This window comes from Xiphophorus couchianus, chromosome 11, assembly GCF_001444195.1.
Source record: "Xiphophorus couchianus chromosome 11, X_couchianus-1.0, whole genome shotgun sequence".
Taxonomy (NCBI): domain Eukaryota; kingdom Metazoa; phylum Chordata; class Actinopteri; order Cyprinodontiformes; family Poeciliidae; genus Xiphophorus; species Xiphophorus couchianus.
Window position 1 is genome coordinate 13485783 of NC_040238.1, and position 26020 is coordinate 13511802.

At 39.2% G+C, this 26020-nt stretch overlaps 1 protein-coding gene across 1 annotated transcript; it reads left to right on the forward strand.

The window, feature by feature from the left end:
* Positions 1–474: 474 nt before the first annotated feature.
* Positions 475–25549, forward strand: LOC114153038 (E3 ubiquitin-protein ligase CBL-like). The gene is made up of 15 exons (XM_028031276.1): positions 475–1057; positions 6240–6487; positions 9883–10029; positions 10983–11139; positions 11229–11350; positions 11427–11564; positions 13155–13242; positions 13391–13522; positions 14049–14261; positions 14332–14433; positions 15963–16237; positions 16803–16970; positions 19528–19631; positions 20666–20851; positions 22166–25549. Exons 1-15 carry the CDS (start codon positions 914–916, stop codon positions 22516–22518), a joined length of 2577 nt encoding a protein of 858 aa, XP_027887077.1. The 5' UTR covers positions 475–913; the 3' UTR covers positions 22519–25549.
* The last annotated feature ends 471 nt before the right edge of the window (positions 25550–26020 follow it).

Sequence of the window (26020 nt, forward strand, 5' to 3'; positions counted from 1 at the left end):
CAAGTTTTTAGCAGATAGGCGACAGTAGACCTGCAGTAACAACACCGATTGTTAAATACAAGTGTTCCACAGGGATGTGTTATTTCTAATACATTTAAATGATCACTCTTATGCAGCCCACAGATAATCATTCAAAGTTTGTTTTCTGTTTAGGACCTTATCATCTGTTTAACAGTTTAAAAAGGCCAGACAGATGTTCTCTGGTAGAAAGTTGCTTTCCATTCATCCATCTATTTAAGTGCTCTATGTAGCAGCCTGTTGATCAGAAATATTTAGCAAACATTTTTATTACTTTTTATCTAATAAAATTTTTAATATTCATATTTAAATATTTATATTAGCGTTTAATGCACCCTGTAAATAGAGCCTTAGTTTGTAAATAATAGAAATAACCCCGGTATTACGCGCTTGCTGACCGGGCTCTTATTTTGAAAGTCGGGCCGGACATCCGTGTTTACTTTAGCTCTTGCTCAGGCTGTTCGCTGGTGGCTCCGTGCGGTTTTTAACACCCAGCTCTGCTACAAGCCGGGTTCGTCTCTCAGGGAGGTTTCACTCGCCGTCGCCAGGAGGAGTCGGCTCGCGTTCGGTCGGCACAAACAGCAAGACGGCGATTATGGCTGCGGTTCGGACCCCGAGTGGAGACGTCTCGTTAGGCTGCCGTAGCCGTTAGCTCGCTGCTTTGGGTCCGCTGAGTTGTAGCTACAACAGGCTTTTTGTTCTGCTCCCGGACAGCCTCTGCATGACAAACCGTCCCCACTGTTCAGAGCGGACAGGGCGGTAGCACAGCGGCTGCTTTATTGGGAAACGTGTCAGGGAGACCACCACCCTCCTCATCACCACCACCATCACCACCACCCTCCCAGGTTGTGAACCCCTGTCGCGGGGCTAACACCCCCGGTCATCGAGCGAATTCATGGCCGGAAATCCGAGGAGGGGCGCCGGACTCATCGGGCTGATGAAGGACGCCTTTCAGCCCCACCAGCAGCCTCTGCAGCCTCACCAGCCCGCTGTGGTCGATAAGAAAATGGTGGAGAAATGCTGGAAGCTCATGGATAAGGTACAAACTGTCTCTGGGTTCAGAAACGCTCTAATATTGACTTAAAAGCTTGTTGTTTTTTGTGACTTTAAGCTGTTATCAGTTCTTATGCATCGTAAAGTGTTTACTTCTCACTTCCTTCTTCTAGATTTATGATCACATCAGGGTAATAGCCAACACTTACACATTTATCATTAACATTTAGGTAATAAATCAAACGGGTTTTCTGGATATCCCACCTCATATGAAAACATATTTACATCCCTGGACTTTGTCACGTTAGAACCAACAGCCTTCATATATTTTTTTGAGAATTATAATAAACCAACACAAAGTAGTGTATTTATCTACTTCTGTTTAATCAGATCCCTCTAAATTAAGCGTAAAGGAATGCATCTTGAAATTACAAATTAGGAAATTAAAATCCACCAGAGAGGAATTTAACACTTTTGAGGTTCTTTGGAGAACATTAGAGGAAAAATAGCCAAAAAGCCATGTGGGAGATTGAACTTATCCAAAAATATTCAGGATCTCAGTAAAAGTGCCAGCAATTTTAAGATGTTGAAGAACTGTTTGGAGTGTGTAATTGTGTAATAAGCACCATGAGCCGGCTGCATATTGCACTAATCGGGCTAGTGGATGGAGTCGCTCACACCTGACACAGATGACGATGCCCAGAAGTCACAGAGATTGTTTGAAGCGGTGTGGGGAAAAGGATGGTGGAAAAATGTGGATTTATCTCAACTGGCTAAATCATTGGAAGATTTTCTGATATTTCTGTTATATTCTAGTCCACTTCCGAGCTTTTTGGCCAACATGAACATGCTGTAAATCGTAAAACGTTGGATTATTGGTACCACCAAGCACTGTGCTGGCAGCATCGTGCTGTGGAGATGTGTGGTTTTTTTTATTTCAACAGGGACATAAGTGCGGGTTGATGATGGGGATAAATGTGAGACTGTCCTGGAAGAAATCCAAGCGTACAGCCAGAGATGCACTGGTCTGGTTTGGATCAAAGCATATTAATGCATTACAATGGTCTAGTCAAAGTCCAAACCTATATTCAACTGAGAGTCACTGATCTGTCTTCAGATGTTCAAAAGCTCCAGCCAAAGTTGCTTCTACAAAATATGATTTAGGAGACTGAAAATAAATTCACACCACATTTTTCTTATTTTTAATTGTTAGAAATGTTGAATAGTTTTTCTCCCATTTTAAAATCAAGCTCTACTTTGTCTTGGTATGTCACATAAAATTTGGATAAAATGCGTAGGAGCTTGATGTTGTAACATGAATGGATGTGGAACAGTTAGAATGATAGAAAAATATTATTTTGTTTTAATTACTGGAAAACCTATGTTACAATGGAAAATATTACATACAACACAAAGTATAACCACACTTTCCAGTAACTTACTCAAAAACGAACCTGAGTACAATAATAAGTTCCTAATAAGTTTATTAAACTTTGCTTAATTCAGCAAGCATTTTCAAAAAGAGTGGCCCTAATCCTGTTTTTATTGGTGAGATTGGATGGAGTTTATTTTCTGTTATTTTTTTCTCCATTTGATCCCAGAAGACTTTTCAAACTGAAAAGAAATAAAAATATTCTTTTATTGACCCACCGTGGAGATTCACACAAAGGTAAAAGTATTAAAATATATATTTAAAAAGCTAAATAAAGAATTAAATACTGTACAGTAATTGCAAAATTACAACCTAAAATGCCATGCAGTTATCAAAAGTAGACTAATCTTAGTTAAAGAAAACTGCGAGTGTGTAAGGTAATTAAAAAAGTGTATTGTACAAAACAAAATAAGACTATTTAGAGTAAGTGAAGATAAAACTGCAAATAGAGCTGTGTGAATCACAGCAGAAATGTAAACACTCACTGAATTTGTTGAGGATCAATGATGATTACAGAGTCTTAGCTGCTGGAGGAAGGATCTGTGGTAACACTCCTTTGTGCACTTTGGATGCAGCAATTTTTTCCAATAAGGCCATAGTGCAAAACCTTTTGTAAGTTTTGTAGGAATGTAATATTTAAATCTGACCAAATTATTTGCTTTATAAAATATTGCATGCTTAGTTTTTTATCAGGTAAAATAAATCACAACATTGTTTTTGTGATTTTATTTATGTCTTTAAAATATCTTTTGGCCCACAAGTCTTTTTGAGTTGATTATTTGGGAAAATGTGACACCTCTCCTCCAGGGTTACAATAGTTTTAGTTTTATTTCTTCGTGACGTTTTGTTTGTCTAGTTCGGTTAGTTTTAATTAGATTGTACAGTGAGACTACTAGATTTTGTTAGTTATAATTAGTTAAATATTGTTTAGTTTTCGTATCAGTTATGGTAGTGGTTTTAGTTTTTTTCACACTTTGGTTCATTTTTAGGTACAGAATTCAAAAAGCTCAAAGTATAATACTGTGATTATTTATACGTTGATTCGGTAATGAATATTCAACAGAAGATACTATTTTCAAAAAATGTAATCAGTTGTTGTTGAGCAACAACTGATTCTGGTGTTTTATCCAAACTTTTGCTGTCACCAGTTTGCGGACTAGCCTTAGCACCACCAGGAGTATGGATTGCCGTAGTTTGCCGACAGCTGACGTAAACTGCTTGTGTGGGGGGAAAGAAAAATCAATTTCACATCAGTTCGAAAAGCTACATTCATACAAATGAAAACAAAGGATATTATACCTATAATGCCATTATGTTTTAGAGAGCTTTATAAACTCACAATATAGTTCCAATATAGTTAATGTTTTCTTAATTTCAGTTATTTCATCCGTTTTAGTTAACTATACTGATATTGCTCTCGTAGCTAAAAAGCTCATGCTTTTCTCATTACTGTTAAAAGATATAAAAACATGAATAAATAAGCATCATAATGGTTGTTGAGACAGTTTGTTTTGACATAAAGTCGTTTTAGCAGCACTTGTTTACTGCAACCACTCATATTCTGGATCGGTTGCTGTTATTTTCTGTGCTGCAAAGTTTAGGACGCATTGATCTAAACTGTATGAGAAAACTGAGCCCCTCCAAATTAGGACTACAATGGTGTCCCTGATGTATTTCCAAATTGGGATGACGTGAAGTAGGTCGCATTAGGAGAGCAGCCCCCTTTTTTCCAGTGTTGGATGAGAAAGAGGTGTCGTCTGTGTGTTGCATCTGTGGCCAGGGGAAGGTTTACTTTGGTCCCATTTATCGCCGTCTTTCTGGTTTTATCTCTCGCCGTCAGCTTTGGGCTGAGATGGAGATAAGAGAAGAAAGCAGAGAGAGACGACAAGACGAGACTTGAGAAGATATTACTGCAGCAGGGCCGGAGTAAGAGGAGATAAGGCAGGGAGACGGTGAAATGTGTGTGCTGTGCTGCATCGGTTACACATATCAGGATATGTGCTGATATCCCTTTTGTCCTGTTTGAAGTTTTAAATCCTTTTGTTTCTGGGTTACATAGTGGTCAGATGTGTAACGCCTCTTTAATAAAGTCTGCAGACTTGGTTGGAAGATGATACAAAGCTGGAAAAAGTGTGTCCTCTTACTTTTATTTTGGATTGATTCATCACACCTTAACGCTTCAAACCATTAAACAAATTTTAATATCAGAGTTGCCACTGCTGAACCAAAAAAACCCCAAAACAATAACAGCCAAATACATCCTGATGATTTGAAGCCCTCTAGGGGAAATGGGGAATATTGTTTTTCTTTTGTGTTCCCTTGCAATACTTTTGCGTTACCTCTCAAAAGATTTTGTTACCTCACAATAATGTACTGATCAGTTCCATGCGGCGTAATTGAATACTGTAAAGCCTTTCTTAGGCTGGTCATCGTACTTTCTGCTATTATATAAAGTTTTGTAAGGTTTTTATATCTTGTTATAAAAAATCTGAAGTTCTATACCTTTTTCTTTAGGATAGAAGTGCGCCACAAACCTATGATATAAACAGAATCTTTCTGAAAGAAGGAAAGAAATAAAAAAAAATATATCCAAACTATTTGGACTATTTCTGAGTTATTATCATGGGGTAATCACTCATCTGACAGTTTTGATTGTGTCTCTTTTGTGTTGAAAGTCTGAATGGTTTAAAGGGATGTTTTCATGTGCATCCTCATACAGACGGCAAATACGCCCAGAAAACGCTGTTTGTTGATGATTAACGTTTAAAGAAATGTTAGTTTTCATTTTTTTGACTCAACGCTAATTGAAGCCGATTCTGATCAATTCTACCGTGAAAAGTCGCAAACAAGTTTTATCAAGATTATTGCATAAAATAATCTGAGCAGAGATCACATCCGGTTTGATTTGTAGGCCAAGTTATGAAATCTTCTAACATTTTCACTTAGTTAGCTTAACAAATGATCAATTCCAGCATCTCAAAGTATCTTGGATTTTCTACTTATTATATATTAGCCCTCTAAATTTCCCCTTGTGCCTACTAAGAAGTAAAACCAGCGATTAAAATATTTATGTGATTGATGCTGGGCGATATGGCTGAAAAACATATCGCAATATAAGTGTTTCATATCAGTTGATATAGATCATTATTGATGAGTTTGGAAGCATCGTAAATATCTAAGATGCATCCAAACTTCCTGTTTTATCCACAGTTTTGTCTCAAGCTGTTGGACTCACTTTATCCTTTCACTTCACATTGTTGTTTATTATTTTTAAGCAGTTATGGAACATGGCGGTGAAACCTGAACCTGTTGTTGCGCAACTTACTGAACAAGTTGTTGCTAGGAAACCAAAGAGTGAGTGAGTTGATGTCACCAACCTAGCTTGGCTGTGAAAGGTTGAGCAGCAAAAACATACCCTGAATGCAACGCAGTTCTGAATCAGACTTCAGTGAAATTATTGAAAATTCTATCAGATGTGATATTGATCATGTGTTTATCGCAACATATATTGTTATAAATTTATTGCCCCCTTAACATGCCTCCTCCAACATAGAGGAGCCATGTTGTGAAGACTTCCTGAAGGCGGTGTTTCAGAAAGAGCAGGAGTTTTTAAAGAGACAGAGGCCCACTTTTAAGGCATTCAATGACAAAGTCAAATTTCATTTTAGCCATATAGAATTGTTTTTACAACTGAAGTTAACATAGTTACTTGATTTCCGATACGATGGCACTATGTGCCTGGAAAACACACAATACTGTCTCTTTAAGTCACCTCTCCTCTGTGTTTCCTGTGCAGGTGGTGCGTTTGTGCCAGAACCCCAAGGTGGCGCTGAAGAACAGCCCACCCTACATCCTGGACCTGCTGCCAGACACCTACCAGCACCTGCGCACCATCCTGTCCAGGTACGAGGGCAAGATGGAGATCCTCGGGGAGAACGAGTATTTCCGGGTGGTCATCGATAACCTCACAAACAAGACGAAGCAGACCATGAGCCTGTTCAAGGAGGCCAAGGAGCGGATGTACGAGGAGAACTCCCAGGCCAGGTGGGCTGACACGCGTAGCGCTGTGAGGCTGAGCAACGTTTGGCTGAGCGACAGATGGTTCAGAGCTAATCACCCTTCCACCCTGGCATCCAGGAGATAAAATGAGCCTTTAAGATTGTGATGGCGGGATCATTCCTAATCTGGCTCTGCTGCTGTTTTCTGACCCGTCGTATAATCTGAGCTTCACCTTTCAGGTTTTTTCTCTACAGTAAGGCTGCAGCTAACTGTTATACTAGCAGTCGATTAATTGATTAATCAGATTTAAAAATGGCACATTCTACAGATTTTTCATTGAACTACTTGAGCTTTCTTTATACAATATAGGAAATATATTAAAAGATGCAAAAAAAATCATTCAGTTTTTTTTTTAAGTATGAAAATAAACATTTTATTTCTTAAAATGCAATGCTTCAGCATTCCTTTAGTAGACCTCAACCAAGTGAAGCTAAAAATATGCTACTTTTGGGAGTTTTTTAAATATTGATTTATTTTCTGCAGTTTTGGCTTAATTAATACTTAATTAATAAATGGCAAGTCTATTGCAATAATCAATTAATCACATGGTAAATTAAAATGAGCTAGATATTCTCCATTATGATTATTACATAATTTTTATTTGAAGTACAGTGTTGCTCACAGAGACGTCATAACCCACTTTATGGTTTTGGTTTGAGTTGTTTTTATTTCTGTTTTATTTCTTGTTTTTGGTTGTCATATTTTATTTTGGATATTTAAAATATCTTCAAGTCCCAGTTTTGAGTGTCATTTTTTGGTTTTTATATTATTATGCCATTGACAAGATTTTGCTTGAAAATGGTCTCAAAACAAAAATATTATGGTTTATCAAAATAATTACTGGAAAGATTTATCGTCCAGATTAATACATCGTCAGCTTCCTCAAAAACGTCATTGCTAAAGAAGTTGGCGGTTCACAGAGAACTTTATGCAAAGTTTAGTGGAAAGAAAAAATGTGGTAGAATGAAAAGGATTGTGAAGCAGAGACCTTTCGGGAGTTTAGTGGAGACTCAGCGGCTTTCTGCTGGAGTCACCACACACAGTCTGAAAGTGTCACATTTCTGGTGTGAAGCCAGTCCTGGAACGGAGACGAGTCAGAGGAATCTTACCCGGGGTAGAAATTGGCAAACGAAATGCAAATTTAGGATTTCTCAGGGTCTGAAGGCAGAGTGGAGAGATGCAGAATCTATTCTGCTTAAAGTCCAGATGATCTGGGTTGCCATGTCATCTGCTGGTTATGATTACCTGAGTTTTCTGGAGTCTAGACTCTAAAGAGAAAGTTTAGAGAACTTCCTGCTTCCTCCTGTTGACAAGCTTTAGATGCTGGTTTCATTTTACTTCTGGACTTGGTACCGACCCTCACTGCCAAAGGTACCAGTCGCTGCCTTTCCACTGCAAATGTATGCAAAACTTTGTCTATATTCCGTCAATGTTGAAAAAACCCAATTGCAGTGTTTCCATTAAATAAGAAATACAATTAAAATCACACATGAATAAGTTTGTTCACACAATAAGTCATTAAAAACATGGTGGTGACAGAGGCAAACACAAATATTCTCATTTAATATTTAAAAATTACAATCTTGAGATGGACCAAAATATACAGTTATGTGTAAATTTATGCCATTTTACGGACCAACCAAAATAATTCATATGAATAAAAAAAATTAAGCAAAAGAAAAACATTTTCCAAATCAGTTTCTTTAAATATAAAACTTACAAAGCTTTAACAAAACTGCTTGGTGATTCTTTTGGTTAAAACATGCTTGTTCACCATTCAGTGAAGTTTATTCATAGTGAGCATCCAGAAATTTTACTCAAGAGTAAAGATAATAAAATTACTCAAATAAAAGTAAAAAATACAGCATAGTAAAAATTACCCTGTCATAACTAATTTTGCTGGACGGTAAATTTCCAGCAATAACGAAAGTTATTGCAATAAACGATTATATTGCTGTTTTGAGAACATTTTGAAGTAATATAGTGGTAATGGCATTATAGTCGAAGATCAATAAGCTTTAAATTATAATGAACTTGTAACACTGGAATTGGAAGACATTTTGAATATTAAATAATCAGTAGAAAATGACAGATAAAATAAATTATGAATTCTCTGTAAACAAAGTTGTCCTTTAAAGAAAGGGAGAATTAAGACCAAAGCATGAGACTGAAAACTTTTATCATCCAGTTTTTGGAAAAAATGGAAAATGATAGATCATTCAAATGGAAATCAAATGTAACTAGTAAGATAAGATCATTTACTTGTCTCCCACGGGGTTACTGAGTAAATGTTACTATTCAACTTTGCTCGTGTAATTCAAAAAAAGTGTTTCTAGTTCAGTTTTGCTAAGTACGCAAATTTCAATACAGCCAAAAAACAACCTGATCCTAACACAAATGGGCGTGTCTCCGTTGGACAAATTTATTTTTATAATTCCAAGTTGCACAATTATATGGTCAGTGGAAATCCAGCTACTTCCTGCTTTAGTCACCATGGTAACTCTGTGACTGACTGGCCAACAGACTGACCTAACCTGACCCACATAGAGAATATATTCATAGTTGTCAAAAGGAAGATGAGAGACATCAGAACCGCGGGCTGGTCTGCTCCATTCCACGCTGCATTAATGCAGTAATTCATGCAAAAGGAACCTTAACCAGATACTGCAGGGTACATGAACGTAACGTTCAGTAAGATACCATTTCTGTATTAGAACACCTCCTTTAAAATGGCTCTGATGCAATATTGTAATTTTCTGACACAGAATTTTCTGTTTTCGTTATCAATTAACCAATGCTTAAAATATAATTCAGTTATCTCTCAGAAAGTTGTTTTTGACTTGAACTGCTCTTTCTAACAGTAACTTCTCAAATCTCCTCCTGCTAAATCAGGCCTGCTGTAAAGTTTTTGTTCATTAACGTTGTAAAGTTGTTCAACCTTGAAAAAAGCACCGTGATGTACAGCTGCTTAAAAGTCAGATAACGGACCAACTGAAGTGTCACAATCACACCAACTTCCTGTATTTCTGAGAAAAGCACCAGCAGCAAAAGTTCATCCTTCCTCTGACACACTGATTTTATCGAGCGTTTACTTCCTCGATTCTCTGTAAATGCGTCAGTCCTGTTAACTGAACCACAGAAGAACTTTTGTTATTTATTCCTGAAGTCCACTTGTCACTCAGTGAAATCATTAATTAATAACAGTCAACCTAATTTAGAAACATTTATTCACTAAAATCTATTTTCTGTTGCTGAATCTTTCTAATTTAATCGTTCTCAGAGTCAGTCAGTCATGGTGGATGTACTCTGGTGGGAGGTTTGTGGCTCAGCTGCAGCTAGCTTCAGCTAACCCGTCTCTTTTGCTGTTGCTACTCCCTCAGGAGGAACCTGACCAAGCTGTCTCTGATCTTCAGTCACATGCTGGCTGAGCTGAAGGCCATCTTTCCCAACGGCCTGTTTCAAGGGGACAACTTCCGGATTACCAAAGCTGACGCCGCTGAATTTTGGAGAAGGTCATTCGGAGACAAGTGAGTTTCTGTTGTTAATAGAGAACAGGGAAGAGTCATTATTGTTGTTTTAGCTCTGAAGTCATTCCAGTGTTGGAGTCGGGTTCTGACAGCCTGCTGGACTCTGAGGACGGTTTTCCACGTCTGGTTGAGAGTTGAAAAAAGAAAACGGACTTCCATAAGTTTAGGTTCATCCTTTCTTTGATCCCTCCTTCCTTCCTTCCTTGATCCGTCCTTTGATCCTTCCTTCCTGCCTTTGATCCATCCTTTGGTCCTTCCTTCTTTTTTTTATTAACTCCTTTGATATTTCCTCCCTTCCTTTGATACCTCCTTTGATCCTTCCTTTTTTCGTTGATCCCTCCTTTGATTCTTCCTTTTTTCCTTTGATCCTTCCTTCTTTCCTTTGAGCTCTGCTTTGCTCCATGCTTTGATCCTTTCTTCCCTCTGTTCCTTCCTTCATCGATCTTTCCATCCTTTGTTTGGTCCTTCCATCCTTCCTTTGATAATAATTCCTTTCTTTCTTACTTTTCTATCTGTTCTACCTTTCATCCTTTAATCTGTCCATCTGTCATTTCCTTTTATCCCTCCGTCATTAACTCATGGTGAACTTTAGGGTCAAGGGTCACAAAAAGGGCAGCTAACATTTCTGCAGATTCCACACATCCTGGACACAACCTGTTTGCCAACAACAGCTGCCAAAGAGACTGTTTCCTCCCTCAGTCTGTTACTTCTCATGAACATGTCACAACCTGCCTTTTCTATTTTTTTTCCTCTATGTAAAATGTGACTGTGCAGGTTGTTTTATCTTTTATTTCCTCTAAGGTTTCTACATTTATATCTAATGTCTGTGTGCTATGAACAATTGAAACCAAAGTCAGATTCATAGCATGTTCACACAATTCTGATTCTGATTCAGAAAGCCTTAACTTTGCATCTCGGTTTATTTCCCCTCTGTTATTGTATTTCTGTTTCAGAACCATCGTACCCTGGAGGATGTTCCGCCAGGCTCTGCATGAGTTTCACCCCATCAGTTCTGGTTTGGAAGCCATGGCGCTGAAGTCCACCATCGACCTCACCTGCAACGACTACATCTCTGTTTTTGAGTTCGACATCTTCACCCGACTCTTTCAGGTGGGGCTTTCTGAGCATGTCTGATCTGTAAATTAGTGGAAAGCAGCATTCAGTCATTGATATGTTTTTATTGTGGTGCATTTTTGTAGCCGTGGTCGTCTCTTCTGAGAAACTGGAACAGCCTCGCAGTCACACATCCCGGCTACATGGCCTTCCTGACGTACGACGAAGTGAAGGCTCGACTGCAGAGATTCATCCACAAACCTGGCAGGTGAGACTCATGTAACCTCAGGGCTGATGGGTGTCGGCTGAAGCTTCTGGGTTGAGATATTTGTCTTTTCTCTCAGCTACATCTTCCGGCTGAGCTGCACTCGGCTGGGACAGTGGGCGATTGGCTACGTTACAGCCGACGGGAACATCCTGCAGACCATTCCCCACAATAAACCGCTTTTCCAAGCCCTCATCGATGGATACAGAGAGGGATTGTGAGTCACATTTTAACATTATGTCAAATCCTCCAGAGATATTTTTTTTAATGTGTAAAATTTACTTTTTGCACGTTTTTGTATTACCATTGGAGTTTATACTGCTTCTAAAAACAAAAAAAATGTTAACGTTAAATACGTTTTTATTATGGTGTATTTTTGTAGCCGTGGTCATCTCTTCTGAGAAACTGGAACAGCCAAACCCGTTTTGCTGGCAATAAATTTATGTTTCTTGGTGTCTGGAAAATGAGCCATTTCAAAAACCTTCTGAATATAAATATATAGATACAGTACAGACCAAAAGTTTGGACACACCTTTTAATTCAATGAGTTTCATGACTATTGACATTGTAGATTCACACTGAAGGCATCAAAACTATGAATAACATGTGGAAATATGCACTAAACAAAAAAGTGTAAAACAACTGAAAATACCCCTTATATTCTAGTTTCTTCAAAGTAGCAACCTTTTGCTGTGATTACTGCTTTGCACACACTCTGCATTTTCTTGATGAGCTTCAAGAGGTCGTCACCTGAAATGGTTTTCACTTCATAGGTTAATAAGTGGCCCTGTCAGGTTAATAAGTGGGATTTCTTGCCTTATATTTATATAATATAATATAATAATATAATATAATATAATATGAAGATAAAGAAAACCCATTGAATTAGAAGGTGTGTCCAAACTTTTGGTCTGTACTGTATATTTATATATATATATATATATATAAAAAAACCTTCTGAATGTAACAAATCAGCAAGCACATATTTGAGCATCTGTTTTCAGCCATTTTCACATGGAAGCGTAAATATTAACCTTTTACAACAGATTAATAATTGATATTTTTTCTATTGGCTGTGGCTTCACTCTGGGCCATTGCTGACTGCTGCAACCCTCGGTCCATCAGTTAGTAGCCAGAAAGAAGAATATGCTTCTGCACAACGATGCATCAGAAGCCTCCCCTCTTAGTACGTTTTTTTTACCCTGAAGGGTCTCACTTAATGAAGTAAATATCTCCCTGTGATGCAGATCTGTCTTTGTGCAGCAGTAATGTCTCTAAACTCTCTGAATCCTGTCATTTTTGGTTTCGTTCGTCTTTCACAATTCGTAAGCAAGGCGTACCGCTTCCTCTTCAGATGCCACAATAAGAGGATGTGCGTCTGCACTGACTTTAAGGACCCGAACGACTGTCTGAATTCTTAAAACATGGTCTTAAAACTATTTAAGACCATGCCACCAACTTTAATGTGTTTTATTTCAATTTTATGTGAAGTAGAGAAAAAAATTGTGCGACTTTCTGAAGGGTATTTTTAGGGACAGGGGCCCGATTTCAAGGTTTTAAATTATAAAGTCAAATTTCTGAAACTGAAGGTAAAGTAGTAACTTGACTGTGCTCTAAAATGGCACTATGTGACTGGAAAACATAATACTGGATGACAGCAGGGATGTCATCCAGAATTATGGTTGATGGAGTTTAATTTTTAACAGAAGTAAGGAAAATATTCCTGAGTGAGATTCGTTGGATGTGGAATTAGAATCGCACCTGTGCGATTCTGTTGGTGTTGACGCTTGCGGTTGTGGTTTTCTAGCTATCTGTTCCCAGACGGCCGTGCGCAGAACCCAGACCTGACGGGGCTGTGTGAGCCTTCTCCTCAGGACCACATCAAAGTTACTCAGGTTTGGTTTGTTTCTCACTACTAAAGTACATTCAGGCATTCGTCATCCTGCAGAGATACAGCTATTAGCTTTATGGTCATCACACAGAAGCCTTGTGAGTGTTGAACAGGAGGTTTTACTGGTGATTTTCTGGTCATGGTCCCTGCAGGAGCAGTACGAGCTGTACTGTGAGATGGGCTCCACCTTCCAGCTCTGCAAGATTTGCGCCGAAAACGACAAAGATGTGAAGATTGAGCCCTGCAGACACCTGATGTGCACTTCCTGTTTGACCGCCTGGCAGGTGAGGACGTCGACTCCACTGTGTAAACTTTGACTACATTGGTATGCACTGATAATCTGATTGTTAGTTTTCCTCCTGGTAGGAATCAATGTCCAGTTGTGTCGGATTCAGGTTGTTTTTCCTTCCAGTTGATTACCATAAAGCAGTAAAGATCACTTTATGTTTTATTAGATTAAGGTAGCGGGTGCTGTTTCCTGCAAATTATCAGATTGAACTGTTTAGATGCACCACTAAGGCCTAAAACTGACTGAAGGTTTAACCTGAACGACAAATTGCACCTACTGTTTTTCCTTTTTCCTTTTGGAATAAATAATGTGCTATATTTACATACCATACCAATTATCTTGTTGTTTTCTGATCTGAATGTTCCTCTGTATTCTTTAGCCCTCTGGGAATATTTTAATTAAATAAAGGGAGATTTTTTTCTTTATCTTCTAGATTTTTTGTGAAGAATCAAAGTAATCCATCTTATTTAGGGCATTAGCAGCTTTATTGTGTGTTTGGGTTTAATTGAGAACCTTTGCAGGAGTCAGAGGGTCAAGGCTGCCCATTCTGCCGCTGCGAGATCAAAGGCACAGAGCCCATCGTGGTGGACCCCTTCCACCCCAAGGCCAGCGGGGCTTCCTTCGCCGGCTTCCAGAGCTCCAGCCGAGCCGAAGCAGCAGCAAACGATGAGGAAGAGGACGACCGTCTGGAGGACCAGCATCTGGTCATGAGCAGGCTGGCCTGCAGTAGTAAGGTACGACCTGCAGCTCAGGCTCTCTCTGCTGTCATGGTGGATCTCTAAAACCGTCTCTGTGAATTTAAAGGTGGAACGTCCGGCGTCTCCGGTGTCTCAGCTGCCTCCGGTGCCTCCACGGCTGGACTTGCTGCAGCAGAGGTCCGCGCTGAGCCAGGGCGCCACAGCCAAGGTGCGTTTCCATGCAGAACCCCGGTTGACTGGTCGGCCTATGGATGGTTCCTACTGACAGCTCAGTCAGAGCTATGTAAACACGGCACAAAGTAAAATGTTTGGTGAAGCTGGCCTTTGTGCTGCTGCCCTGTGGCTGAAGCTCTACCAGGAAGTAAGAAACACAAGAGGGACTGTTGTTATTCATGAAATTTATCCGCAGGATTTGACTACACATCCCAAATAAATCTCCCCACAAACATGCAAAATTCTGAACATGAAAGGAAAGCTCTTTTTATTTTTCCCTTTAAAGATTCTGAGAAAAAACTATGTTGCACATCTTTGATCAAAGAGTGAAGAAATGTAGCGTCCTTACTGTATTTACTGGAAAAATGTCCTAAATCAATTCAATAACTAATCACAGAGTATATCTACTAAATGGAGAAAAATTAAACACTTTTTTTTTTTTTTTTTTTTTTTTTACAAAAGAGAACACCAGTGAGATATTTCAGATGTTAATATTTGGTTCAGCAGTGGCTTCAAAGGATTGAAACCACTCCAGATCATCTTTCCTTCCTCTCAACTTTCTATTAGCCTTTTTGTATATATCTGTCTGTGAACAGAGACCTTTGGCAACGATGTTTTATGTGAGTAACTCTGCTGGACAGCAGCATTAATTGTAATATTTCATTACAGAAAATCCCTTTTTACTTGCATCCATACGGTGTCTGCACGTCCTTAAAAAATGTTCATGTATCTACAATGCATGAGCATGTCTTAAATTCATAAAAGAAATGCGAGTTGATCTTAAATAAGGTAATCATAGTAATTTAAAAAAGTCATCACAAACATTTAAATATTTTCAAGCAAGCATTTGAGTCTCATATAGACGTGCTCATTCTGTTCTGTGACCTGAGCTGGTTGTAGCTACTTAGCTGCTAAGATACCGTTGCTAGCTACCTTGCTAGCTTTTTTGTGTAAAAATTTACACTTTCTTCAGAAAGTGTAAATTTATTGCACAACGTTCGTCTTCGCTTCTGGCTCTCACGTGTGTTGGCGATTCATATGATGTTACATGCATTTTGTGCAAAAACCTTTGGAACTAATACAACATAAAATATGCAATTCTCTTTTATACATTTCTCATGTGATAAAGGTTTTAAATTTAATTCATAACATTCTTTAAAAGCCTCATAGTTGAGTTTGTAAAACCAAACTTTTAGACTAGCATAATTTGGGGGTTTTATTTGCTATTCATAATGATGTAAGTTATCTTGCAGTATAAGACTTGAAATATATCCCTCCGCAATAAAACTATTTAACTTTCTGAATTAATTTACAGAAATAAGTGAAAGTTTTAGTGATTCCTTTCTTTAATATGATGCTCTTGTAAGGATCAGAACCATGAATATAGTGATAGTCTGGTGTGAAATAACAGAAATGTTGTTTATATTGTTGTATTTGTAAACGGACCGAACCCGTTTACATTCCTGATTCTCCATGTCTCCTGCGTGTTTATAACTCCAGCATCGTCTTGTGTTTACATCCCAGGTTGCGGTCACTCACAGAGACAAGCCTCTACCTCCCCCCCCTGCTGTGAGGGAGCTTCCCCCTCCGCCCCCTCCAGAGCGACCCTCGGTCCCCGTCCAGGACCCCAGGCTGCAGAGGAGACCGCTCCCCTCCACCCCTGACCAGCCCGCCTGGGCGGCTAACTACATGGTTCCTCGGCCCGCCACCAAGGCCTCCCTGCCCCAGAGCAGCGGCACCAACGGGGAGGGCACCAGGCCCCAGGCAGCCACCAACGCCATCTACTGCCTGACCGCCAGGTATGCAGCTCTGCTCCTGACTTGAACACAAAACCAGGATTTGAACGAGTTTTTTCTGCACTTTGGCTCCCCCTGGAGGTCATATTTAGAGCTGGACTTTAATAAAATATTCTTGGAAAACTGTAGAAAGGACGAAACAGAAATTATTTAACAGCAGTTCAGCTCTACTGCAGTTTCATCACCGTAGTTTAAAATATGTATTCGTAAGTCTCATTAAAAACTAGAAAAATTGCTGTTCCTTGCAAAACTGTTGTGAGAATTCCTGTCTGCTAAATTTGATATATTTTATATGAAGCCCAGTGGAGGAAGGGAGGTTTTTAAAGAAAACCGTAAAACTTAAGCCTGAAAAAAATGTATCACAATATAATTGTTTCATATCGATAGATGATTATGGATAAGTTTTTTGTTTTAAATATCTGAAACACTGCCAAACTGGTGAGGTGACGTTTCCTGTTTTATCTGCTGTTTTTTTCTCCACACCATTCTGTTTTATTTTTAAGCAGTTATGAGGCACAGTAGTGAGAATGCTGAATGCATTGATAATCCTTGGTGTCCATTTGTGAAGGTCTCTGCCTTCATCGGCGGCCTCAGCTGGAGAAAAGCCATCGTCAGACGGTGAGGAGAACGAGTACATGAGTCCCACCTCCTTGCCGGTCTCTGGCGCCCCTTGGGTCATCGCGGGCTCCTTGGTGCCCCCCCCTCCTGCCCAGACAAACAACCACAACGACGTCAGGTAAACAAGAGGGCCGGTTAGTCAAACCAAGTTACATTTCAGGGCTCTGCATCACCAAGCAGATCGCTCTGCAACTACAAGGTATAAAGAGTGACCGATCTGTTGGCTCTTCTGGTACATCCATCCATCCATTTTCTAACACCCTTATCCCTAGTGGGGTCAGAGGGCTGCTGGTGCCTATCTCCAGCTAACGTTCCGGGCAAGAGGCGGGGTCACCCAGGACAGGTCGCCAGTCTGTCGCTGGACAACTTTTCTGGTACAAGATGTGTAAAAAGTCTCTCCAGATTATTCTGAGAATTTTAGACATTCTATTTATTTGAGTCGGTTTAGAGGAGAAAATCCTGCTTCAGAGCGATGACGAGGTTGAGTTGACTTTGACTTTATTGAGCATAGTGTAGTAAAATAATTAACAAATGATGGATTTATATTCAAAGAAAATACATTAAAAACTAACGCAAACAAAAGAAGAACAGTAAAGTATATTTACACATTCAAAGGAAAGATGTTCACTGTACAATTACATTACAACAATAAAAGATGCATTTATTTGAAGTGTAACTAACCCTCCTGAGAAAACAAAAGCCCGCCCCCCGACAAAATTGGAAAAATTCTAACAAAGTAGGCGGGGCCAAGATACACTGAGGGGCGTGGCTACGTGTGATGATGAGCGGGAGAGGATGGAGTGGGGCTGCGGTTAGGATGAAAGAAGCACTGTTGCCAATTTAGCGACTTTGTTACTATATTTAGCGACTTTTCAAATTAATCGTGACTTTTTATTAAAGAAGTGATTAAGTAGATATTGCGACTTTTTTCTGTCTCAGAGGAGATTTTTGGCAGCCACGTTCGCTAATGCAACTCCTGACTTGCCACCAGGTGGCGTGTGTCTGAGTGCGATGGTTAATATCCAAATGTGGAGAGGGGTGACGTGTGGCTGTGCCAAGCTATGCTGCTGTAAACAATGGAAAAATTCAACTGCACTGTTCAACAAAAGATGGGTTTTAGTTTTCACTTTCAGTTTCAATTTTTTTTATTTTTTTTTTACACGAACAAATTTGTCCATGTCGATGTTTTGATAGAGAACAAACTTAGATCTCAGCTGCTCTTCTTCTGTGAGGACACAGGAGGTCAGTGAGAGAAACAAGAATTTTTAACACAACTGGTCCCGTTGTTGCCTCGCTGATGAACTTCATCCAGCTAATCTGGGTTGTAGATGATTCTGTCAACGCATTCAGAGTCATAATGGAGGCCACATATTAGAGAAACTTTGTCAACCTCTTTTGGTTGGGAAAGTAAAAATAAAACCAGTGTTTCTTATACTTCTATCCTTTAATTTGACTTTTTTTTGTCATTTAACATTTATTATATCTCTACATAATTAATCAACGTACAAGATGCATAAACTGACTCAGTGGTTGAGTTCATTGGTTTCTGAATACATTAAAAAGTTGACATGTGCTACACATTATGAGCAGCAGGGGGCTTCACCGCCCCGGCTACATTTAGACCCTCCTGAACCCAGTAAACCCCCTTCTTAAATAATTTAAAGAAGATGAAGAAGATGCAGAGGTTTTGAAGATGAATGCAGCTGGAGAACAGCTTGTCCCTTTGATGAAAGTCTGAAGGAGTGTAGAATGTTTCTGTTGATCATGAGAAGAACAGACATTTCTCCGTTAACGAGGCCTAGATTGACAAAGCTGCACTTGCTCAACTGTTTTACACTTTTTGTGTGTTTGTGCTTTTTTTTTTTTATTTGTTTTTGCATCAGATCATTTAAGAAAGCTACACATGTGCAAATAAATTTGAATGAAACATGGAATTAAGCACACATAAGGGAATTCCAGACTCCTTCCTTGACACACCGCATTTAAATATGAAGAATAAAGATAAGGAAGCCATGCATGTTTACAATCTCTGTGTGATTGAAAGTCGTGTCTAATCGCAGGAAGAGAAGATGGTTGGTTGGAGATGCTCCTAAATGAGGTGGAAAAATACAAGTAGATGTGATTTACGAGCAAAATCAGACCATTGTGAAGGATTACAGAAGTGTGTCAGGATAAGGTTGAGGTGTTGTAAAGTTTACTAATCTACTTAGTAACATAACTGATGTTAATGCTATTTCAGTTTCACCACCAGGTTTCAGCAGATGGTATTTTATTTCCCATGTAAAACATCAACGGTCTGAAAATCCACCTATTGGGTCTAGGTACAATTACCATAAATAAGCATATAAAAATAAGAATTAAACTGGGTTTTGCTAAAAAGAAGTAAATAAATAAAAAAACTGTTGAATTTTACCTAGAGTTTAATGACAAGTTGACTGCTTCCTATTTACAGAGATTGGTGGATCCAATAAGAGAAACTAAATATTTAAAGCAAAGTGGGGAAATTAAAGTCTTTATTATAGGACTGGTTTTAAAAAAATACCCTTTTTGTTATGTTTAACAAATTATAAATTTGAAATAATTCTCCTTAAATCCCCTGGCAAATTGCCTCAAGTCGTGTTTTTATGTTGTTGGGTTTTTTTTTCTTATTTCCCATATATGTGTTTTTCTGGCAGTGAGGGGGGCGACGACGACTCTGATGACCCTCAAGTGTACGAATCCATGTTCAACATCCAGAGTCAGGCCGGCTCCTCTGACACAACGCAGGCCTCTGATCTGGGTAACCTGCTTCAGTTCACTTTCACAAGCGCTTTGATAAATATTTATGGGAAGCCATCTTTGCTGGAGTGCATTAAGAGTAACTGATCTGCACAGCAGCGTCAGTAGAGCTCTTTATAACAAAACTCAAAACTGATGTTATGACTTTAATAATCACACTTTCCTCATTGTGACAGTTATTATTTAAATATAACAAATACTATGTGCTTATACTCTGTGTACTATTATTAGGCAAGTGAGTATTTTGGCATGTTTTGGCAGATTTTCTATCTCCCCAGAGTGAGCGTTTTAGGGCCTTTATCAATTTAAATCCTAATTTAAATTGATAAATTAAATTGGATTTAAACTAATTTAAATCCAAATTAGCTGCTGCTGGCCACGCCCCCAAATCAACGTTTACACTCATTTACAGAAAATGACTGCAAACAGATGCGCAATTGTACAATCGTACATCTTTGAAAAGCAGAAGTGGAGCCTCCTGCACACTCAACAAGAATGATTGTGCAGGAGGCTGGTAAGTCAACAACTAAAAACTTGTCTATTCCAGCAGCCATTGTACAGCGCATACAGAGGTAAAACCAGCTGACCAAACGGATTGGAACTCCACTGGTGTTGCTAGGTAACGGGGCAATGCCTGTCAAATGTGACTTAATGGGAAGTTTTTGAAACGACTCATTTTCCAGACCCCAGAAAAGATTAACTCAACGCCCAAAAGCGTTTGGTTGTTTTTTTAAGAGCTTGGGTTGTTTTTTAGAAGCACTGTAGAACCAAATCGAAGGATTCAAATATGCAAAATGAGAATTTTGCATATTAGGTACCCTTTAAACATTCATGTTTGAGGTTTATTTTGGATTAACAGAACACTGGAGTTAGTAATTAATAGAATAATCTTAAAAAACTTGCCTGATAACTGTGCACAGTGTATGTCCACTTGGTGTTTTTAAGGTTGTTTAGGATAATGCAGCTGTGCATCTCCTAGTTCCAGACTGCCTTTTCTCTTAAGCTGATCGTTAACGCGTTGTTTGTGTCTTTCAGAACCCGACCAGCTTCAAGCTGTGGCCTCCCAGGACAAAAAGGAAGACAGCGAAGCGGAGGACATCTACGAGTTCGACCGACCCCGCCCTGTGGCACCCCCCGCCCTCACCCGACGGATCCTGTCTGAAATCAGCTGTCCCTCCGCAGCCTTCACCTCACTCAGCATGGATGCTTCAGTAGAAGCCGGTACGTCCAGTCAGCCCCAGGGTCTGACTGGTAAATGGACTGGTTCTGAACTGGTTCTGAACTGGTTTCAGTCTCACACACCTCAGAAAACACATGGTTATATTATTTAGAGTAGTAAGAAAACCCCCCAGAAATTAGGAATTTAATTTTAAAACTACTCTCTGGTATTAGTTCAACGCATTTGGTTTATTTGGCTTTCAGCATTTTTATCTTCAGCAAAGTCCAATCCTTTTTTTAAAAAAGTAATGATTTAACAGCATTGGCTTATTTTTCTTTTTTTTTTTTCAACCTTTCAGTCACTCTGAGCTCCTCCATTTTCACACTTAAATGCAGCAGGTTATCAACAAACACATTCAGAAAGTCACTGAGTAACTTTGAGAATATAACTGTGTGCATGCTGAGTGTTTTTTCTTGTGTATACGGTCCGCTGTAAACCTCGGCAAGCAGCGCCCTCTGCTGGAGGAAAACATTCAGGACCAGGTTCTCATACGGATAAAGTTTTCTTTGAAAGTTACTTTAATGCTCTGCAGTTTTCCTGGACTTGGTATTTATTTATTATTTGTACAATAACTGTATTATAGAAATCTAAGACTAGGAGAAAATTTCTGAGAAGTTTTTCATCCATGTTTTCCCAGTGTAGTTAGATTTTCTGTTTCCAACAAATACTGATTCTAAAAAATAGATTTGAGCTTCCCAAATGTCTTAAAAACCTACCAGACACACAAGCTACTTGATTCTGCTCCACAGAGTAGACTCGTCATAAAAAGCTCAACAATCTTGTTTTTATTGTAAAAATAAATAAATAAATTATTATTGGTAATAATTGAAGGCTTAAAGTGACTCAAGTAAAATATCTCATAATAGCAAAACCACTTCATTTAAAAATGAATTACAACATTGTAGTTTTAATTTATAAACAGTATTGCAATTTAACTATAGTAATCAAATATATTAGTTTTAATACAAATAGAATTTGATGGATTTCATGACATCAAATGATAATGTTTAAAAGAACTGAAGCAAACTTAACAATAAAATTACATTTAAAGAAAGCTGTGTTTTATTTCTATAAACTTGCTAATAATTGAGTAAGACCTTTGATGTGAAAAATCAAACTAAATCATGATAATAATTTTAAACGTTTTGTATAACAGGCCATAACGGCTGGAATGAGGTTTAGCACACAAACCAACCTGATTAACTCGTTACCCTGATGAAACCATCAGGAAAAGTATCTGTGGGAAAATGTCTGCTTTCTGCTTCAGTAAATTGCCATGTCGTTGTTTCCTGAACTGATTTTTCTGGGTTTTCCAGAAGCGTTTGCCGAGTCGGACCGGCCGCCCCGGCCCCTCCCACGCAGAGCCAACTCCGACCGCTGCCCTCGACCTTTCAACCGCGACCTTTCCGCTCCGCTGCCCGAACTCCCCGGCCCATCGTCAGCCTCGCCGCCTCCTCCTCTCCCTCCCCCTCCGCCGCCTGCCGCTGCTGCCACCGTCACCGCTGGCAACCAGGCCCTGAACGGTGAGATCGAATGTCTGATATCCCAAGGCTACTCCATGCAGGACATCCAGAAAGCGCTGATGATCGCCCAGAACAACCTGGAGACGGCCAAAAACATCCTGCGTGAGTTCGTCTCCGTCCCCTCCACGACCCACATCGCCACATAGTCACTCAGGTCCTGCCTCCTGTCTCCGCTTTGTGCCATTATTGTGGATAGCATTTACCGAGCACTTTTCCACGGGAAAACACCAGATCTGAGGAAAAACATCCAAAGTTAATTGTAATCAACTGCGTCAGGTATTATTTGCTTTTCTAAAAGGATTTTAGGTGTGAAAACAGGATTGTGTTTTTTTTTTTTTGTGACGGATCCTGAAGCCTCAACAGTTACTCTACGCCGCCCCCAGCAGGAAATGGAAGGAACTGGATTCCCCATCAGCTGATTGGTTCATCCCTTTCCGCTTAAATGATCTGAAATGATCAAAAGGAGCTTTGTGAAGCCAAACTTTCATCATGTTCAGTTTCGCTGCTTCTCCGCAAACTGTGCTGTGCAAATCTGTAACTAATCAGAAATTAGTGAGTAGAAGTCTGTGGCGTGCTAATGCTGCAGGGTTGTGGTTCCATTTCCCATCACCTTCTGGGTCAGCAAGTACTTTCATCTTTAAGTACTCTCCTCACATGTTGTACTGTGTGTAGAACTAACAATAGCGGAAATTAATTCCATTTTAATTATGTTTCTCTAACATTTTCCAGGTTATTTTGTGGAAAATCGGGCAACAGCGTCTCTACATTCAGGTTTGACTCATTGCCAAGGTATCGGTGGAGGCAGGGAAGTCTAGGAAAAGTGAATCAAGTTGTTTGGAGTGGCAACTAGTAGAAGAGTCGAAGAGCAGCACCGCTGTGTCGATGTCTGCGTTCACAAAGCAGAAAAATATGACTCAAATCCAACTTTATTTTATTTATTTATTTTTTACAATATCCGACTTTCTCATGGAAGTCTGAACGGCACAATTCTGATCTTTTCACCCCAAGATAAATCAGATTTGTTCCACATATATGTGGGACTAAATTATAACCGATATTTTTCAAAGCGTCAGCAATAGGAACAGTCATCTTATTCAACTTTAACATCATAATTCTGCACCAGAAGACGGCAGATGCTGTAAATCTGGACGTAAACAACGGCTGAAAATTATAATTATGAAATTATGAACGCCGTCCGTGTCAACGAAGCGCATCACATCACAGCCCACCACTTTTAGTTCCAACCTCACATCCAGAGCTGTGTTCTTGTTATGTTCTCGTGACGATGCGGCCGACTCTGAAGAACTTTCAAATCGATCGATAGACGGCGGCCATTATTACTTCTGCAAACAGAGCGCAGCTGTGTGACATAAGTAAGTAAAACCAAGATAAAAATCGCAAAGTGCTTCAACAAACAAGATAAGTGCACAAAACAAAATTAAGCAAGAGCAGATTTAGATAAGTATGTCTGCGCGCGCGGCTCGCTGTTCACACAGAAAACTTATTGCGGTCGCATTTAATTAGTAGCATGAACGACCGCGCAGAAAAAATAAATCGGATTTCAGTAAAAACAAAAAAAAAATCAGAATTGAGCCTCAAGACCTGCTGTGTGAAAATCTCCCTGATTTGTCGTCCAGATCCTGCAGGTCTTTTTAAAGTAAATAAAGAGGCAGAGCTGGCCTTTACATCCTGCAGGTCTGCTTCAAATGGTTTCCGTTCCAGCTGCTTTATGTCAAACACTTCCTAGAAGAATAGGACAGGTCTGCTCCTACCTAAACGTCCTGTCCCCGACTGATCTACCTCACCGGGCTCCGAGTCCCCAAGCAGATTCTGGACAGATTAGAAACCTGGATGCGTTCCTGACTGATGTTCGAACATTCGTCCATTTCCACTTCGCAGGCAACAGATCCCAACCTTCCATTCACATCACCCAGTTCCCAAGAAACTGGCTCCCACATGTGAGCGACCCACAAATGTCCACAGAGAAGCTCCCACTCTCTCTACAGAGTGAAAATGGAGAGACGAAGCTAACAGTAGTTCTCTATAACGTCAAGGATTCCCCAGTCAGTCATTTAAAAGGAAGGATGGGCCCATATCTAGTCCAATACTCTATTAAAGTTAAATTTGTGCCATGGATCTGTCTTGAAACACTGTGAAGGTTAGTAAAAAAAAAAAAAAAAAAAAAGCACTACATCTCCAACATGGATTAATTAAGCTAATCTCCTCTAAAATCACCACAACTTTATCATTTATTTGCAAACCTGTGTCTGACTCGACTTACACAGCAGTCGCCCAACGTTCACCTTGGAGGGAAAATGATCCTTTCCTGTCCTAAAAGTTTCTCTAAGTACCTTTTAATGACATCGGACACGTTCACTTCACGTTGGTCACGTAAAAAGAATCAGCATCATTGTAGTGTTCCTACAAGTTAGCATCCAGCTCAACACTAAGCCAGGCTGATGCTAGCATGTTTTCTCTCTCTTCTGATGTGACTCGTTGAAAAGTCCGGCTTTCAATTTGGTCCCAGTTAATCGTGTGCAAATGAAACTTATTGGAAAAGGATGTTTTCAGCTTCATGACTTCAGCGCTCCGCATTGAGAGACTTTAGCAACTAGCAATTTGACCAGAATCTTTAGTGTTGGACGTGCAGAAGACTGACCGGGGCAGATCGAGGGGAATAGACTTGACTTCCACTTCAGACGGACCAATTAGTGCATCTGTACTTTGCTTTGTAGGCCTTTCAGCGGCTGCATTCGATTCTGCATTTTGAATTCGATTCAAATTTACTGCAAAAGCAGAAAATCTTACCAAGTATTTTTGGTCTAGTTTCTACTGCAAATGTCTCACTATGCCTGAAATAAGACAAAACTAACAAACCTTTCTGCAAGATACAGGAGTTTAAGTCAATAATTCTTGAAAGTAGATCAAATTGCTTCTCCCACTGGCAGATTGTTTCACTTACAACATTGGAAAATGTCTTGTTATAAGTGACACAATCTGCCGGTGGAACAAGCGATTTTTAAAATCAGTATTAAATAATTATTTACTTAAAACAAGCCCTTACATCTGGCTGAAACGTTTCACAGTTGAAATGACATAATACTAAGATATTTGCAGTACAAACTAGACCAAAAATACTTGGTAACATTTTGTTTTTGCAGTGTCATCAGCTTATTTTGGGGGGAAAAAACCCCAAAAAAACATGACATGATCTGTGGTAAATACAATAGCTTTTGTTTTTCTGCTCTGTGTTCAGATTTTAGCAAAGCATTCCAAAATGTTTCTGCAGTATTTACATTATTTTTTTTTTTGCCCAACTTCCAAGTTTTACATATTTAAGACCATATTTACGTTTCGTTGTGGCTTCATCCTTTCTTCCTGTTTGGAGCAGACGTGCGTCGTCTGCAAAGGCTTCATGGGTAGTGGCTCAGATCAACAACTTATTGTTTATTTATTCTTTTTTTTTTTTGTGAATTTAAAAATTGTTCAACTGAAAGGTTTAGAAAAAAATAACTTGAAAATAGATTTAAATTTACTTCTATTGTATATTATTTTTTTAAATGCCATAGTAGCATCTTTATTAAGCATTAAGGTGGAGAAAAACTGATTGAAAAAGCTTTGAACTTGTTCTCAGGTGTGTGAATCCTC

Excerpts from the sequence above, each read along its gene's own strand:
- LOC114153038 (XM_028031276.1), top strand. The coding sequence starts at position 914 with ATGGCCGGAAATCCGAGGAGGGGCGCCGGACTCATCGGGCTGATGAAG. Across the intron at positions 11,351-11,426 it reads TTCATCCACAAACCTGGCAG|CTACATCTTCCGGCTGAGCT; the intron begins GTGAGACTCATG and ends CTTTTCTCTCAG. Across the intron at positions 16,238-16,802 it reads ATCTACTGCCTGACCGCCAG|GTCTCTGCCTTCATCGGCGG; the intron begins GTATGCAGCTCT and ends CCATTTGTGAAG.